The sequence below is a fragment of the Eschrichtius robustus genome, chromosome 16, assembly GCF_028021215.1.
Source record: "Eschrichtius robustus isolate mEscRob2 chromosome 16, mEscRob2.pri, whole genome shotgun sequence".
In the NCBI taxonomy this organism is placed as follows: Eukaryota; Metazoa; Chordata; class Mammalia; order Artiodactyla; family Eschrichtiidae; genus Eschrichtius; species Eschrichtius robustus.
Genome location: NC_090839.1, coordinates 45,314,194 through 45,333,195, shown reverse-complemented (window position 1 = coordinate 45,333,195; position 19,002 = coordinate 45,314,194). Strand labels below are relative to the sequence as shown.

Sequence of the window (19,002 nt, the reverse complement as noted above, 5' to 3'; positions counted from 1 at the left end):
GCAAGTAAACATGCTACAAGAAAGATCTCACGTGCCGCAACTAAGTGCAGCCTAAATAAATAAATAAATAAATAAATAAACAAACAAACAAACAAAACCAAAAAAACAGTATGATACTGGCACAAAAACAGACACATGGATCAACAGAACAGAACAGCGAGCCCAGAAATAAACCCACACTCATATGGTCAATTAATCTATGACAAAGGAGGCAAGAATACATGATGGGAAAAAGAAAGCCTCTTCAATAAATGGTGTTGGGAAAACTGGAGAGCTACATGCAAAAGAAGCGAACTGGACTACTTTCTCACACTATATACAAAAATAAATTCAAAATGGATTAATGACTTAATTGTAAGACCTGAAACCATAAACTCCTAGAAGAAAACATAGGCAGTATGCTCTCTGACATCAGATAGATATAGATATCTAGATATATAGGTATCTCCTCAGGCAAGGGAAACAAAAGGAAAAATAAACGAATAGGACTACATCCAACTAAAAAGCTTTTGCACAGTGAAGGAAACTATCAACAAAACAAAAAGGCACCCTACTGAATGAGAGAAGATATTTGCAAACAGTGTATTTGATAAGGGGTTAATAGCCAATATGTATAAGAACTCATACAACTAAACATCAAAAAACAAACAGCCCAATTAAAAAATGGGTCAGAGGACCCAAACAGACATTTTTCCAAAGAAGATACACAGATGGCCAACAGACACATGAAAAGATGCTTAGCATCACTAATCATCAAGTAAATGCAAATGAAAACCATGAGATATCACCTCACACCTGTCAGAATGACTATCATCAAAAAAGACAACAAATAACAGATGAATGGATAATGATGTGATACACACACACACACACACACACACACACACACACACTAGACTATGATTCAGCCATTAAAAAAAAATGAAATCTGGGAACTTCCCTGGTGGTGCAGTGGTTAAGACTCTGCCTGCCAATGCAGGGGACATGGGTTTGAGCCCTGGTCCAGGAAGATCCCACATGCTGCGGAGCAACTAAGCCCGAGCACCACAACTACTGAAGCCCGTGTGCCTAGAGCCCGTGCTCCACAACGAAGAGTAGTCCCCACTTGCTGCAACTAGAGAAAGCCTGCATGCAGCAACAAAGACCCAACACAGCCAAAAATAAATAAATTTATTTTTTTAAAAAATGAAATCTGTCATTTGCGACAACATGGAGGGACCTGAAGGTATTATGCTGAGGTAAGTCCGACGGAGAAAGACAAATACCATATGATTTGTCTTGTATGTGGAATCTAAAGAACAGAACAAACATAACAAAACAGAAACAGACTGATAGAGAACAAATTGGTGGCTACCAGAGGGGAGGCGTGTAGGGGGATAAGTGAAATAGGTTAGGGAGATTAAGAAGTACAAACTTCCAATAAAATAAGTAAGTCACAGGGATGAAACGTACAGCACAGGGAATATAACCAATAATACTATAACTCTGTAGGGGGACAGATGGTAGCGACTTATCATGGTGATCATTTTGTAATGTATAAAAATACTGAATCACTATGTTGTACACCTGAAACTAATATAGGAAGTCAATTATACTTCATTTATAAGGAAAGAAGGCAGGGAGGAAGGAGAAAAAAGAAAAGAGGAAAGAAAAAAGAAAAGAGAAAAGAAAGAGAGAATAAATTCTAGGTGGACAGTGGTTTTTTGGTTTTCTTCTTTTGTTTTTTCAGTGTTTTAAATATGCTGCTCCATGGCCTTCTTACTTTTTTTTTCCTCACAAGAAATCTGCTGTCACCTGCATATTTGCTTTTCTGTACATGTCTTTTTTCCGCTGGCTGCTTTTAAGACTTTTCTCTTCATCACTGGTTTTGAGTACTTTGATTATGATGTGCCTTGGTATAGTTTTTCTTCCTGTTTTTTGTGTGGGTGATTCACTGAGTTGACTTTACAGTTTCCATCGAGCTTGGAAAGTTTCTGGCCATTATTCTTTCACCTATTTTTTCTTTCTCTCCTGCTTCTGTGGGAACTCTAATTACCCATATATTAAGCTGCCTGAAGTTGTTCCACAGTTCAGCGCTACTTCTGAAAATTTTTTGATTCTTTTTTATATGTTTCATGTTGGATAACTGAATCTTTCCTTCTGCAACATCTAATCTGCCATTAATGCCCCTCAGTGTATCTTTCACTTAACACACTTGTAGTTTGTCATCTTTAAAAACTTGATTTGGGTAATTTTCATATCTTCCATGACTCTACTTAACTTTTTGAACACATGGAATATAGTTGTAATAACTGTTTTCATGTCCTTTGCTGACTGTAACATCTGTGTCAGTTCTGGATTGGTTTTCATTGATTGCTTATTCTCATTACAGGTTACATTTTCCTGTCTCCTTGCACTGTGCTCCCCAACTGTAATTCATACATTTAGATACTAACCCCAGGTGCTAAGAATGTGACTGTATTTGGAGATAGAGTCTTTTAGAGGTTAAATTAAGTTAAAATTCGGTCATTAGTGGGGACTTCCCTGGTGGTCAAGTGGGTAAGACTCCGCGTTCCCAATGCAGGGGGCCTGGGTTCGATCCCTGGTCAGGAAACTAGATCCTACATGCATACCACAACTAAGAGTTCACATGCCGCAACTAAGAGTCCGCATGCTGCAACTAAGACCCAGCGCAGTCTAAATAAATAAATGTTAAAAAGAAAAATTGGTCATTATGGTAGGCTGTAATCCAATAAGACTGGTGTCCTTATAAGAAGAAACTTGGACAGACATGCAGAGGAAAGACCATGTAAGACACAGGGAGAACATGGCCATCTACAAGCCAAGGAGAGAGGCCCCAGAAGAAACCAATGCTGCCAACACACTGATCTCAGACTTCTAGCATCCAGAATTGTGAAAAAGTAAACTTCTCTCGTTTCAGCCACCCAGTATGTACTACTTTGTTATGGCTGCCCAAGCAAACTAATACATCTGGTAATATTTGATAAGATACGAGACATTGTGAATTTTACTTTGTTGGGTGCTGGTTATTTTTATATTCCTATAAATATTGAATCTTGTTTCAGGATGCAGTGAATTGGAAACAGTTTGATTCTTCTGGGTTTTGTTTTTATGATTTGTTAGGTGGGTCCAGAGCAGTACTCTGTCTAGGGCTAATTATTTCCCATTACTGAAGCATGACATTCCTGAGTGTTCTACCCAATGTTCAGTGAATTATGGTCTTGTTAGAGGGAACTGGAACTGTTTCATCTAAACCTTTAGGGAAGTTCTCTCCCCAGCCTCAGATAGTTTCCTCACACACGTGTGCTGAGCAGCACTGTGTTGAATACTCAAGGTGTAGAGATCTCCAGATTCTCCTCTGCAGATCTCCAGAGTTCTCTCTGTACCGATGTCTCTCCCTGGTCCTCTGTCCTATAAACTGTAGGCATGTTGGTGTCCCCAGACTCTCAGCATCTTATCCACAGCTCAGGAAGTCCACCAGGCTCCACATCAATTTCCTTGTCCCTGTGATACAGCGGGGAAACTCTCACACGGCAGTAAGCTGGAGTTGTTGTAGGGCTCACTTTGTTTGTCACCTCTCAGAGACTACTGTCTCTCGTTGCCAGTGGCCAGTGTTTTGAAACCTTGTTTCATGCATTTTGTCTGGATTTTGTTGTTGTTTTAGTTATTTCAGGGTAAATTCAGTCCCTGTTACTCTATCTTCAGTGGCCAGAAGTGGAAGAACTGTATTCCTATTAAAAAGTATCTATATTTAGTTTTCACCAATTCCTCCATTACTGTAACCATCAAAATCATTAAGGAAGAGTTTTTGGCTTTATTCCATTGTATTAATAGATATATTCCAAAATACATCTTATATTATATATTCCATCATATATATATGTGTACATACATATATATATTCTATTCTATTATCTCATTATATTCTCTCAGAAGGAACAAAAGAATAAATCCAAAATTCACTCCCCAAGACTAATAGGTGGATTTCTACCTAGTTTATAGGTGGAAACCTTAAGAACAATCTTCAAACTCTTATTCAAACACAGTATTGGGAGTAATTTCACTGAACAGAATTAAAAGCTTTAAGGCCTTAATAAAATACACAAATGAAATCCCATAAATGTCTTTGTTCCCAGAGAAGAAAACAGAAAGTCATGAGGATGCTGGCAGAGTTTAACAGCTGGGTGACCTACTGTGAAAAGGCCTTATTCTCCTGACAGTGACAGGATGTTTTATCACTATAGTATAGCTTATTTTCAAGTGCTTCATACACAATTGTTTTACCTCCTGTTAAAAAACAAAATTCATCTGAGCAAACCTTAAAGATCTTATTGGCTTTATTCAACAATTCATGAATCGGGCAGCATCTCATGCAGCAAACAGGAACTCCAAGGAGCTGTACAAAATGAAAGACTTTCACAGGGAGAAGAGAGCGGGAACAAGTAAGTTTTATAAGACAAAAGGAGCGAGTTATTTATTCCATGGTCACTTTCCTTTAGGAGACGACAGGGGTCTATCAGGCAGATGACCACATTAGTGCTAACCAGGCGATTCCTGATTGACTGGTTTAAGAACCCATTTCTAGGAGAGCTGAGTCTGTAATGAAGTTAAGTCCCCGTTCGGTGACGTGGGGCTTATTTAGCATAAGCAACTCCATTTTGGGTTTGTTATCTTCTTCTTAAAGCTATCTTGCTTTATTTATTTATTTATTTAATTTGTTTTTGGCTGCATTGGGTCTTCGTTGCTGCACATGGCCTTTCTCTAGTTGCGGCAAGCGGGGGCTACTCTTCGTTGCAGTGCACAGGCTTCTCACTGCGGTGGCTTCTCTTGTTGTGGAGCATGGGCTCTAGGCGCACAGGCTCAGTAATTGTGGCATGCGGGCTCAGTAGTTGTGGCTTGTGAGCTCTAGAGTGCAGGCTCAGTAGTTGTGGCTCACGGGCTTAGTTGCTCCGCGGCACGTGGGATCTTCCCAGACCAGGGCTCAAACCCGTGTCTCTTGCATTGGCAGGTGGATTGTTAACCACTGCGCCACCAGGGAAGCCCTGTTTTTCTTTATAGCACTTTACCACCTCTTGAAATTTACTGTGTATTTACATGTACCTTTTTTGCTTTCTTTCTCCTTCACGAGGAGAATGTGAGCTCCGCAAGGGTTGGGACCTGTCTGACTCTGTGTAACGTTTTATCCACAGCCTCCAGCACACAGTACGTCTTCAACAAGTATTTGTTAGATGAATAAAAGAATAAACATGCAAGCAATCTTCTCAATATATGTCACACTGTTAACAGTAATTATCCAGGGGATAATTCCACTTTCTCTGTTTTAAATTTGTATTAAGAAATCTTTTTTTACTTTTGTAATCAGGAAAAAAACAAAATGAGAAAGGAACAGAGGGAAAGAGACAGGATCTCTCAAGGGCTGCCTTTCACCATGGCAGTTGCCATCCCTTGTGGTGGCCTCATACCTGGAGATCCCTGCCTTGGTCGCTGCAGAATCTCCCTTGTGCTTTCTCTTGAGGCCCTGGGGCTGTACTGGCAGGCTCCCAGCTGGCCTCCACTGGTGTAACAGTCCCTTCCTTCTGGAACCCAAAACCAAGTATCCGATGTCCTAGAATGGCAGTCTTATTTTCCTTCCCGTAGGTTCTGCCATGACATGCCTTGTCAAGGTGTGCCGTGTCCCTAAACTGCGAACATTTCTTTTCTTTTATCTACAGAAAGCTTGGTATGCCAGGGATGCATTGACAGGATGAGTTATATCCTGTCATTGAAGTGGGAGCCTAAAAGATGAGATACTGTGAAGATAAATCAGCACAAAAAATGTCAGAGCAACAAAGGATGAATATGAGATCAGACTAATCATCTCCAGCCATCCTTGCATTTTGTCTCTTCTATAGACATCATAAAAATGTTTGAAGAAACTAACACACCATTGTAAAGCAATTATACTCCAATAAAAACGTTAAAAAAAATGTTTGAGTATTAGAGCAGATGGCTGCCACACATAAAAACTTATAGACAACACACTCCCTGAGTATAGATACTGCCATCTTTCAGCTTTCCCAGTGCCTAGCTTGACATCAAACAAACAATAGAAGCAAGTTAACTGTTCGTTGAATACAATAACCTATAAGCACCCAACACTGACACAGCCACTTTCAGGTAGGAACCACATGATGTTCCAGGCCTAGGAATGGCACAAGTCAAACATGAAACGGTAAAGAGCCTGTGTTATACACATTATTAGGAGAAAGAAACAGTTGAAAGTTAAAAGGCATATATCTCTTTCAGGACCCTGAACTACAGCATCCAAACAACCTGCTTCAACACTGAACATTCTTCCCTTCCCATTACGAATAGTTCAGTCAATATATCGAAACCTTGGGACTTCCCTAGTGGCACAGTGGTAAAGAATCCGCCTGCCAATGCAGGGGACACGGGTTCGAGCCCTGGTCCTGGAAGATCCCACATGCTGCGGAGCAACTAAGCCCGTGCGCCACAACTACTGAGCCCGCGTGCCACAACTACTGAAGCCTGCGCACCTAGAGCCCGTGCTCTGCAAGAAGAGAAGCCACCATAATGAGAAGCCCACGCACTGCAATGAAGAGTAGCCCCTGCTCGCCGCAACTAGAGAAAGCCCGAGCGCAGCAACAAAGACCCAACACAGCCAAAAATAAATAAATAAATTTATTAAAAAATATATATGTATATATATCTCTAAACCTTATGTGGAAATCTGAAAGTGTGATAAGAACTGAAAATAATTTCAACTTTCTTTTCTTTACCCTAAAGCTCAGGACAACTTTCAAGCTTCAAGGACAAACCCTAAATTGCAGCATTCCTGAGATGTGCTTGTATTCCTTCATTGACACTCCTTCTCTGCCTTCATCTTTGCAAAATGAAATTCCTCCTGAAACTCCTCACACTGACACTCATCTACCCCCTCCTCTTTTTACCTTCTCAGGGCATTTCCATACCTGGTAAACAGATGACACATGATTAAGGCAATTAAAGCCCATAAGTATCACCTCAAGACAAATTCTATTTAGAAACTTCTATTTGTGTATTAGCAAAACCTGAGAGGTAAGAATTCTGCCTACGTCCCACATACTCACTCTGTGTTGCCCTCCGTTTATGTTGATCTTCTCCCCACCTCCACCTCAAACCCAGCTTAACACCCCCGTCACTGGGCCGTGTGCAGGGCCCTCCAGGGGGCAGCTGCCCTCAGGCCCCCCAGGACCAGGCAGTACTCGGCTGTGCAGAACGCACATGGCTTCTCAGACACACAGCAAGTCACAGCTGAAACGACTTCCCATGAGAACCACTTCTGTCATCCATTTTTGCAACACCACATGTCAAAAAGAAGAGTCTCTGTCAAGGAGCTTGACTGTCCGTGTTAATGAGACTTTAGCAAATAATGGTAGGAAACATTTGATTAGGTTAAGGATAGAGAGGTAAGACTGGGTCCAGGTTGAGAACTGAAAGGGAAACACCTGCAGTACCTCCTCTCCCCTCGGCACAGGGCTTTGCTCTTATTTCACAGAGAAAACAGAAGCACCCAGAAGAGAACCTCCAGTGCTCCCCCTACACATCTAACCACCTCCCTGCAACTTCACAGCACCCTTGGCCTACCTCCCTGTCTGGGGACTGCTGACTTGGCCTTGGGGTACTGGGTCCCAAAGACACCACGCCACCAGTGCTCGGCATCACCAGTCTTTCCCCTCCTGGACTATCCCCAGGAGCAAACCAAGGCACTCTACAGCACCGGTCAGAAACTTCCTCCTACTCCAGTTACCCACCCCCTCATTTCTGTTGCCTTTTATGGCAAAATTCCTTGGAAAAGCTATCTGCATTTCTTCTCCCTACTTCTCCCTTGAGCCACTCCATCAGGATCTTGCCTCCACCACTCAAATTAACCACACTAACAACCACTGATCTCTATGTCTCCAAATCCAATGGCAGATCACACTCTCCTCTGCAACAGGACTCCTTCCAGTAGCTCCCTTGACCCCTTCGTCCCAGCTCTCCTCTCAGCTGCCTCCCTCCACGTCTCCTTGGTTTGAGGCTCCTCTTCTCCAGCCCCTACCTGTCCAGGGCCCAGGGTCCAGCCCTGGGATCCTGTCGTGACTCTGAACACTATCTGCAGGCTAACGTCAGATGTTGGCCACAGCTCTCCCCTGAACTCCAACTCCTCCTTCCTATTCCACTTGCATGTTTCATAGGCACCTCCATATGCCCCAAACCAAACTCATTTCCCACAACTGCCCCATCTCAACATATGGCAGCTCCACTCTTCCATTGCTCAGAAGAGAACTGGTGAATCCTGTGACTGTCCTCGCTCTTTCTTACTAATCCATCAGCAAATCCTGTTGACACCTCCTTGGAAACAGATCCAGAATGCAACGTTTCTCACCTCCACAGCTACCCCAGGCCCAAGTCCCCATCATCTGTTGCCCGGATGACTTCTAGCAGGTCCCCCTGCTCCTGCTGCCCTTCCAGTCTGTCTTCATCCCAGCAATCAGAGTGACATGTCAATGACATACATCATACCCAGGCACTCCTCCACTCTAAAGCAGCCCGTGGCTTCCATTCAAATGTCCCCTTACGAGAAAGGCCTCCTGTATACACGCCTCAGCTGCTCCTTACTGGCCCTACTTTCCTCCTCAAGCCCTGAGCACCTGACACAGCACATACTTGTTCACTTGTCACCTACCTCTGCCACCAGAAGGTAAAGTCCACAAGACATGACCCACGTCCACTGCTGCAGCCTCAGCACTAAGAAGAGTTACTGTACATACATCAAACTTTGCTAAATGAACAAGTGAAAAAAAAGTGTTGAATAACCAAAAAGTATTGCTTAAAACGTTCTATTACCAACAGATGTGTTAACTGATCATGATGACAACTACATGCATGACAATTGGCTGAGAAGACATACTTAATTGTTTGGGGGCAGGGACTTCCCTGGTGGTCCAGTGGGTAAGACTCCGTGCTCCCAAAGCAGGGGGCCCAGGTTCCATCCCTGGTGGGGGAACTAGATCCCACATGCATGCCACAAATAAGAGTTCGCATGCCACAACTAAGAAGCCCGCATGCCACAACTAAAGGTCCTGTGTGCCACAATGAAGATCCAGCACAGCCAAAATAAATAAATAATAAATTAATTAATTAAATAAAAAGTTTGGGGGCAGAAAGGGAGGGAGGGGTACATGCTTCTTGACCTAAGTTAACAGAGCTTTCTCAATACTCCAACAAATAACACTAGCAATAATATTGGGGATGACCAAGATGCCACTGATTGAGTGCTCACTGTGTGCCCGGCTCTTTCATATACTGGACCCTCACCCCAATCCTATAAGGAAGATATTTTTATCCCCACATTATAGAGGAAGAAACAAACTCATAGTTAAGCAACTCACCCCAAGCCACAAACCTGAAAACACTCGAGACTCAGTTATCCATGCAAGCTTTCCCCTAAAATATCAAACAATACTAAGACGGGCACCAAGCCTAAACAACGGGTCTTTCTACCAACTGGACACCTCAGGCTGGGTTTCCTGGCATCACACTTCCCTGTGTCAGCAGCCCGTGTCCTCACTGACACTCCAGACCCTGGCCCTCAGTTCAGGAAAAGACAAATGACCTACCCACTCTCCATGTGGACACCCAAGTTCTGTGGCATCACGTCCGGGTGAAAAGCGTTGACTTAATCTGTCAGTTTTCAAGATCATATTGCAGTTAAAATTTTCCCGTAGACTGCATTTTGGAAGAAAAGTGCTCTAGTGGGAGGAGGAGGAGGATCATGAGTCTGGAAAGGCATCCTGTCTCCACTGCTGTCAGCAGAACCCTGAGAAGATGACCCATCTTCTAAGCCTCTTTCCAAGGTTACCTCTGTGATAAGTATCTTCTGGAGATTTTAATCTCCTGCATTTGAGCAGTATATGCTCAACATTACTGTAGAAGACAGACACTCCCTTGAGAAGGGAGAGTATATGCTGGCTGAAAGGAACTGGGAGACAAGCAGAGATACAGGACACAAATCTCACCAACGAGGTGCGAAGTCCCAGGGTCCCAGGGTCCTGGGTCCAGGGCTGGACTGTGTCCCTGATAAGATAAACCACAACTGGGAAGAGAGGGACCCAGTTGGGGGCCCCATTTGAGGCACCATAACAAAGCCTGCCCCCCTGCTTGTCATGGTCCAGGCACAGACTCTGCTCTGGGGGGTGGGAGGAGAAGGGGGATGGAGAAAACCAGACTTTAAGGACAAAAGCTAGCTCCGAGACAGACATTCACCTTGGTCACCTGCCTTTCTGGGTCATGGTGAAGCCATTAGCAGCCCTGCATGCAGTTCCTTCTTTTGGATGAAGAAGGAACCAAGGGTGATGCCTGAGTTCTTCTGTATTTACAAACAAAGGTCATCTGCTGTGAAATCTCCCAGGCCGTCCACTGATCTCGGTTATCTGGTAGATCTGGCCTGTGAGTTGACAGTCAAAGGACAGTCTAGTTGACTGAAACAGAGACCTATACATCTCATTACTGCCTCCTTAGGGCCAATTTAGACCACTTATGCCTTTACTGCATATTGCCAAGAACTCCAAGATTACAGAAAAGAAAATGAAAGGCCCACAGAATCCCTCATTTGCCTCCTTGTACCAGACATATGCAAAGCAAAAATAGTATCCAGTCCCTCCTCTTATGGAGTACACAGTTGACATGTAAGTCAGATAAACATTTACCTTCAAAAATAACCCTTTAGTCCAACAATTAAAACAAACCAAAAGGGAACTATACTCAGTATGTTGTAATAGCCTATAAGGGAAAAGAATCTGAAAAAGAACATATATATATATCTGAATCACTTTGCTGTACACCTGAAACACAACATTGTAAATCAACTATACTTCAATTAAAACACACACACACACAGACTTCCCTGGTGGTCCAGTGGTTAAGAATCGGCCTGCCAATGAAGGGGACACGGGTTCGAGCCCTGGTCAGGGAACTAAGATCCCACATGCCCTGGGGCAGTTAAGCCCGCACGCCACAACTACTGAGCCCACAAGCCGCAACCAGAGAGAAGCCCACATGCCCCAACTAAGACCCAAGGCAGCCAAATAAATAAATAAATAAAATTAAAAACACACACACAAACTGGTTTTGGTTTTGTTTTACCTCCAAGGTTGTTGTTTTCATCTGAATTAGTTGCCAGCAACATTTAAAAAGTTAGAGATCACAGATGCAGGCTTACACCCAGCTACTCTTCAGGAAAGACTGGAAGATCTGGCTGCCCTGGAGCCACATTCCTGCTGGGGAGCAACAGGAGAGAATGCAGTAGCTGCTGCCCCCTTCAGATAGAACACGTTTTCTCCATCCTGGCCTCCCAGAATAATAAACAAAAAAAGGTTTTCTTTGGGAAAAAATATTTTTTTATTTAGGAAAAAATCCACTTTAGTGTGTGTGTGTGTGCATACTAGAGCAAGAAAAAAGGGGAAAAAAGTATAAGTATATAAAATAGGAAACAAGACTAGGGAACAGCCCCAGGTACAGAGGAAAAAGCTAGATATAAAAGATGATTTACTATAAACATATAAATCACCAACACTGAACCCAGAAAGAGAGAGCAAATCTAAGAAACTATAATAGTTATCAAAGTGCTATAGTCTAAAAAAAAGCACCATGCTTAGGTAGTTTTACAGGTGAATTCTACCAAAAGTTAAAGAAAGAGATCATTTCAAAAGTATTTAAACTGGCTAAAGAAGAGAAAAAGAAAACTTTTCAATAAAGCTATAGAAAACACTAACACAACTTGGTAAAGACGGCATTGAAAAAGAAAATTACAGACTAGTCTCACAAATAATGGTGTAAAATATTAATAAATAGAATAGGGACCCTGGGACCCTGGGACATCGCACCTCGTTGGTGAGATTTGTGTCCTGTATCTCTACATAATAAGAGTTATCATTGATGATTCAATAATGATGATTCAATAAGATAAAATGATGATTCAATATTATAAAATCTATTACTACAACTCAGCATATTAACAGGTCAAGAGAAAATTTATATGATCATTTCACAGATGCTAAAACAGCATTTAATAAAATTCAACAACCATTTTTGATTTAAAAAAAGACAAAACAGCAACACACCCCTTACTAAGATAACTAACGTGGCACAAACACTAAAAGAATTCTCTTTAAAGTAAGGAACAGGACAAAGATACCCAGTATCATCCCTATTATTCAACCTTGTTCTGGAAATACAATGTAACCAAAAAAGAGAAAGAAACAAAAGACATAAGAAAGTAGAAAATGAGACAAAATTCTTATTATTTGTAGCTGACATGATAGTATACCTGGAAAATTCGAGAACCAACTGCAAAAACTACTTGAAACTAAGATTATGTAAGTTGCTAGTTACAGAAGTAATACAACCAGTTACAGTATGTAATATAAGAAAATATTCTATTTTCAATAACAACAGAAAGATAAAATAACTAGGAATAAACTTAAGAAATGTACAGGATTTTAAAACTAACTTAAAAAGACATTTCTGAGACAGGGAAATGTATATGTAGACTGGATATTAGATAATATTAAATTAATTACAGATTATAAATTGTTAATTTTGATACAATATGATAATAGCTTTGGGGTTAGATATATTTCAAAAAGTCCTTATTTGTTCATGATATACTGCGAAATATTTATGGATGAAATCATTTGCTTTAAAATAGCCTAGTCCCCCACCATACTAAAAACGGAGGGGAGGAGGAAGAGATGATTCAAGATTGGCAAAACATGGAAAACTATTGACTATTCATTATATTATATTATACTGTCTCCTCTACTTTTGTACATTTGAACACGTGAACAATAGAAGGTTAAAAGAAATGTGTAGGAGGACCCAAACAAAGGCGGGTCATTAAAGACATAAATAATCCCAAAGACGTATAATGAGCTTAGAAAAACACACAAAAATTGCCACCTAACCATTAAGAAATGCAAATTAAAGTTACAAATCACATGTCATTTTCATCAATCAAGTAGAAAAAGATGAAAATATCTGGTAATGTTCAATATTCGGGGGGAGGCAACTGACACTACTGGAGGGAGTACAAATCAGTACAACTTCTTGGGAGGACACTTTGGCCCTCGCTTTCAAAGTCATAAACACACACCCCTTGGCTCAGCAATTCCAATTCTAGGAATCTATTCTAGATATTCATTCAACAAGTATTTTCTCCCACCTACTATGTGCCAGGCCCTGGAGACAGACGCTGAGAGAAAAACTGTCCCTGCTCTCAGAGGGCTTCCATTCTCATGAAGGAGACTACCCACAAAGCAAGTCAAGTGTGCAGGCAATCACACCGTCAGCTAAGGCAGCGGTCCCCAACCTTTCTGGCACCAGGGACCAGTTTCATGGAAGACAATTTTTCCACGGAAGGGAGGGAGATGGTTTCAGGCGGTAATGCGAGCAATGGGGAGTCATGGGGAGCGGAAGATGAAGCTTTGCCTGCTCGCCCGCTGCTCTGCTCACCTGCTATGTGGCCTGGGGCGGGGTGGCGGGGGCTGGTTTGGGGACCCCTGAGCTAAGGGATAAGTGTGATGAAGAAACAAGCAAACAGAATAGGGGGGTTGGGGGCGGCAGGAAGGCTATTTTGGATGTGCTGGTCTGGGAAGCCCTCTCTGAAGAGGTGACAGTAAAGCAGAGACCTGGTTGAAGGAGAAAACACAGCAGGAGAACATCCAGGAGAGCATTTCAGGCAATAGGGAAGGAAGCCATGGGCTAACACAAATTTGGCCTTCCCGCCCTCTGCTTTTCTTTTTATTCCTGTAACACCCTTTTGTTTATCCAAAGGATATGGCACCACTTGAATGTCTCTCTTTGTCCTCAACTCAAAAATAAAAATAATCAGATCCTTTTAATACAGTACATCTTTCAAGGAAGGTGCCAGGCCAGCACTGTTTCCCCAAACATTGTGCATCACAACTTGATTTCTTCAGAGGAAGAGTTCCCAACCTATCTAAGTGTTATGTCAACCTTGTTACTGAAAGTGCATTAAAGCCAATTGTGAGTTTTTAATGCAAATAAACCTTTCCACAGAATAGATTAGTTTCACAAAAGATACTAACCAGTTGCTAGATAATTTTACACAAAAACAAAGATATTGTCAGTGCCTGAACTTCTGGCAGGACTGGGAACCACTGACTTAGAGAACTATATAGTTTAATTTCATGATCTTTCAGGCAATGCAGTTGATGTTTTTAGGGGCTATTTGGGTAAATATTTTACACGGAAGTGGCCAGTGTCAATTAAGGGCATTCCAGTTGACCCCAAAATAAGTGACTCTGCTACAACACCTGAGAATATTACATACTAACTTCTTCAAACACCATGAAACATCAAGACTTCAAAACTGCCATGAGTGATATGTTCTACAAACAGCCAACCTACGGGGAGAGACTTGCCCGTGTGAAATATGCCCCTATCCCAACTGTGAGATTAATTTAACATAAACGCATTCATCTCCCCAAAGAGAGACCGAAAATAACCAGGTGACTTCCGGACGGGACGGAGATTCCCAAGGAGATGACTCCTGTGGACACATTCCACGTACCACCAGCCAGCTGCTCGCAAACGCCGGGCTTCCCCCCCACGCCCTCGACAGCCGAGGATGCGGTGCACCCCGTGTCCCTGCACACGGCCGACCCCTCAACCTTCCCCGAGGACGCGGTGCACCCCGTGTCCCTGCACACGGCCGACCCCTCAACCTTCCCCGAGGGCCCGGCAGCTTCGAGCAGAGGGCGCCGCGGAGACTCAGGCACCGGGGAGCTGCCCACCCGGCGAGAGGGACGATGGGTCGGAGTCGGACGCAGAGAAGGTCGGAGCGGAGTCCGCGCTCCCAGGCGTCCAGGAGCTCGCCACCCTCGTCGAGAGGCGCTCACCGGCCGGTCACTGGAGGGACCCCCAGGCCCGCCCGGGAAGGAAGGGGGCGCGGGGGCCAGAGGGGGACCACGGGGGAGGCACCCGGGGACGCCCGGAGAGGGTCGGGGGGCACGCGGGGTGGAGGGCAAGTAGCTCCGGAGGGTTGTGGGTCCCGGCCGCCTCCGCCGCTCACCTGCCCAGCGCCCGCTTCATGCCCGCGTCGGCGGCGCAGCGCGGCTCGGCCGGCCCGGGGCCCGTCAGGCACAGGTTCTGCTTCAGGCGGCAGTCGGCGTCCAGCGCCGCGGCGGCCGAGCCGGCGGAGGACGAGCCCGAGGCGGCGTGGCACTCATGCTCCAGGGCGACGGGCTCGGTCCGCTTCCTCATCCCGTGGCCAGCACCGCCGGCCTCACCCTCGCCCCGGCCCTCGCCGCCGGCCGCCGCTCAGGAGAGCAGCCGCTCAGGTGAGCCGCCACCGCCTCGAGCCCGCCGCCCTGACGTCCTTGCCGGCCGGGGTCGGGGCGGGGCCGGTGGCCTACCGGCGCTGATTGGCTGGCTCTGAGTGGCTGTAGGCGGGTACACCGGCCGGGGCCCCCTACCCGGCGCCCGGCGCGCCCAACATCCCCAGCGGCGATCGCAGCCATCTTGGACATGGGCAAACGAAGCCGCAAGGTGCGTCACCGTTCGGGCGTGGCTGACTGGCAGAGTAGCGCCGGGCAGGGGTCGGGCTAGGTCAGACCCGAGGCCGCCTGGTGCCCACTGCAGCGGCCCGAAGGGTACTCCGCTCATATCCCCGGCTCTCTGACTCCTCCCAGCAGTGGAAACCCCTGAAAGGGTTTTATAAGAATTTACACAACAAAAAGAAAAAGGTGACATGACAATTCTGTCCTAATAATGATTTATAACTATTTTCCCACAAGGACTTTTCTTTAAAAAATATGTGATCTGGTAGTTTTGTTTATTAATTTGAAACAGAAATGTATAGATATTTCTTTTTATTTTTTTTGGGGCCGAACGTTTGAAAACTGAGCTGCTTAAAAATTTTACTTTTTTGAAAAAACAGTATTAGATTTTACATTTTTATAAAGCAGAACTAGCTGATGGGGGAAGAATCCATTTCACAAATTCCCACTTGTGAAACACAAATTAAGTACTAATTCAACCCATCCTAAAAACAGAAAAGAAAGAGCAGTTTCACCTATTCAGTTTTATAGCTTTGGCTTTCTTTAGTATGGCATTATTTTTTTTTTTTACAAATGATCTACAACCAAGAGATTCGCTTATTTATTCCAAAGTAACTTGTAATTTCAACATTTGTGCCAGTGAAAACTATTGGCAACTGATAATTTAAGATCAATTAGAAACGTCTTTAGAAATTCAATAGCTCCTTATATTAGCTTAGTAATGATACTTAGAAATTGCAAAAGAATTTCACTGACCATATTACTAAATATCACAACCAGCATTCATATTTGTCCAAATATACTTTTGGTGAATTCTTTAAAGTAATGTAGAAGCACATACTGGAGACTGGGAATCCAGAAAATAAAGTGTAAAACATTTTTTTACTCTATCACTCACTAAATCCTTTCCAATCAATAGGAAAACAAAAAAGCTAGGAAGGGAGGGCTGGAAAGAAGAGACTAAGGGGTACTGAGTCTTTCTTGCTGGTATTAGGCCTTGCTCATCCAGTCCTCAACTCTTGGTCCACACTCACTCTATAAGTATAAGTAATCTTATCCAGGCCACCCTACAATGGGGACACCTACATTTGTATCTCCAGTCCACACCTCTTCCTTGAACTCCAGGCTCCTCTATCCAGTGGTCTACTCATCCACTCTGACATCCTACAGGCACCTAAAATCATGTTCAAAGCTGAGCTCTCAGCGCTTCTCCCACCCCAGCTCCATCCATAACCTTCCCCACCTCCAGAATGCTAAGTCCATCCTTAGAGTTCCTCAGGCCAAAACCTTGGAGTCATCCTTGATTCCTCCCTTCTCAGGACACAGCAGGTCTATCACCAAGCCTGGTCAGCTCTCCCTTCAAAATCTATCCAGGATCAACCACTTCTCACCACCTCCACCATGGGCCAAAGTGCCATAATCCCTCACTTGGATTCTTTTAATAGCCTAAATGGTCTCCTGCCTCACTTCTGTCTACTTAATTCAGTGGCCACAAAGGTCTTTTTAAAAAAACCCTAGATCCAGTTCTGTCACTTATTTGCTCAAAACACTTCAATGGCTCCCCACCTCGTGGAAAATAAAACTGAAAGCTTATGAAATGGGCCAACGGGCCCTACTTGACTTGGCCTCAGCCTCCAGCCCTCACTCTGTTCTCAGCCACCAGCCTCTCTCTAGCTCACCTGGCTCCAGCATCACTGCCTCCTTGCTGAGGCAGGGGCCCCAAGGTGTGGGTGGCATGTACATGAGTCATCATATCCACATGGCTAACTCCCTTCCACTTTAGGTCTGTGCCTTCTCTGAACACTAACTCGAAACCTTCTGGCCCTCTCACTGTCACAGTTCACCTTCCCTGACTTATACTCTTTTTTTAAAAAAAATTTTTATTGGAGTATAGTTGCTTTACACTGTTGTATTAGTTTCTGCTGTACAGCAAGATGAATCAGTTAGATGTATACATATATCCACTCTTTTTTAGATTTCCTTCCCATTTAGGTCACCACAGATCACTGAGCAGAGTTCCCCATATGCCCTGACTTATACTCTTCTTAGCACTTTTCACCAATATATTTGTCATCAGTATATCTGTATCTGCGTATTGCTGTTTCCCACACTAGAACTTAGACTCTGACAACAGGGACTTTGCTGCTTTATCATCAGAGTCTAGAACAATGCTGAATAGGCACTTCATAAATATTTGCTGAAGGAATAATGAATCATCACAACCCCCCAGAAGTGGGTACTACTGCCCCCACTGTATAGGTAAGGAAGTGAGTCTCAGGCCTGAGGTCTGAAATTGAAAAGGTTTATGGCAAAGGAAGGTTGTGGATACTGGTGTTCTTTGGATTACACTACAGAACTGTGTATTTAATAAAAACACTTAGCTAAATTATCTGTTACTGTAGAGCTGGGAAGGAAAGGTCACTCAATGTGAGGATAAGATTCATAGGCTTTGTAGGCCATTCCCAGGCTCATTTCTCAGACCACACATCTACTGTATCTATACTTGCAAAAGAGGAACAAAGTTTCTAGGGTTAGATAGAATGAATCCAAGTAACGTTGTTTGTTTTATTTATTTATTGGCCGCTTGGCATGTGGGATCTTAGTTCCAGACTAGAGATCGAACCAGCGCCCCCTGCAGTGGAAGCGTGGATTCTTAACCACTGGACTTCCACAGAAGGCCAAAGTAACCCTGTTTAAAAAAAAAAAAAAAAAAAAAAAGCCACGGGAATTCCCTGGTGGTCCAGTGGTTAGGACTCTGCGCACTTCCACTGCAGGGGGAATGGGTTTGAGAACTAAGGCCCCGCATGTCACACCGCGGGGCCAAAAAAAAAAAAAAGCCAAATAAAACGAATTGTTTCCATAGCAGTAATTCCCACCTTTGATTCTATATGGTTATGAAAATTTCCGTAATCATCTCGGCGGGAATATGGCTATGTGTATTCATGTTAATCTAGGGCAATCCCCCACCACCACCTTGTGAGTTATCGTACACATGTCTTTAAATGACTGATTTAATATCAAATGTAGCACGGTGGAGTTGAAGGCTTAAATACAGGGTCTGTCACTTTACGAACTGTGTGACCTTGGGCAAGTTCGCTAACTTCTGTTTTCTAATCAGTACCAAGAGTCTTAATAACCACTTTAAGGATAATCGTGAGAATTACGTGAAGTATGTCACAGTCCCTAGCACACAAGAGATACCCAATAAAAGTTGTTTTCCCTTTACCATCACACAAACAAACCCACACTTCAAAACCGAACAGACGCAACGCTGGGTGCTAACATCATTGCACACCTTCTCCGGGTCTGCCTTTTAGACCGCATTGTGCGCGCCCCTGTTAACCTAAACGAGAATGAATGAATCCAACGGAAAAGGGGACGTACGTCCATTCCGAGCTGT

At 43.7% G+C, this 19,002-nt stretch overlaps 1 protein-coding gene across 2 annotated transcripts in view; it reads right to left on the bottom strand.

Annotated features, from left to right (window-relative positions):
- The window catches only part of ABHD12 (abhydrolase domain containing 12, lysophospholipase), a 68,958-nt gene extending 53,481 nt beyond the window's left edge, over positions 1 to 15,477 (bottom strand). The window contains exon 1 of one of the 2 annotated variants that reach the window (XM_068523803.1): positions 15,116 to 15,477. In XM_068523803.1, the coding sequence (XP_068379904.1) occupies positions 15,116 to 15,306 (191 nt within the window). In that variant the 5' untranslated portion in view covers positions 15,307 to 15,477. The remainder of the gene's footprint in view (positions 1 to 15,115) is intronic. The other variant, XM_068523802.1, reaches the window with a different exon arrangement.
- Between the last annotated feature and the right edge of the window lie 3,525 nt (positions 15,478 to 19,002).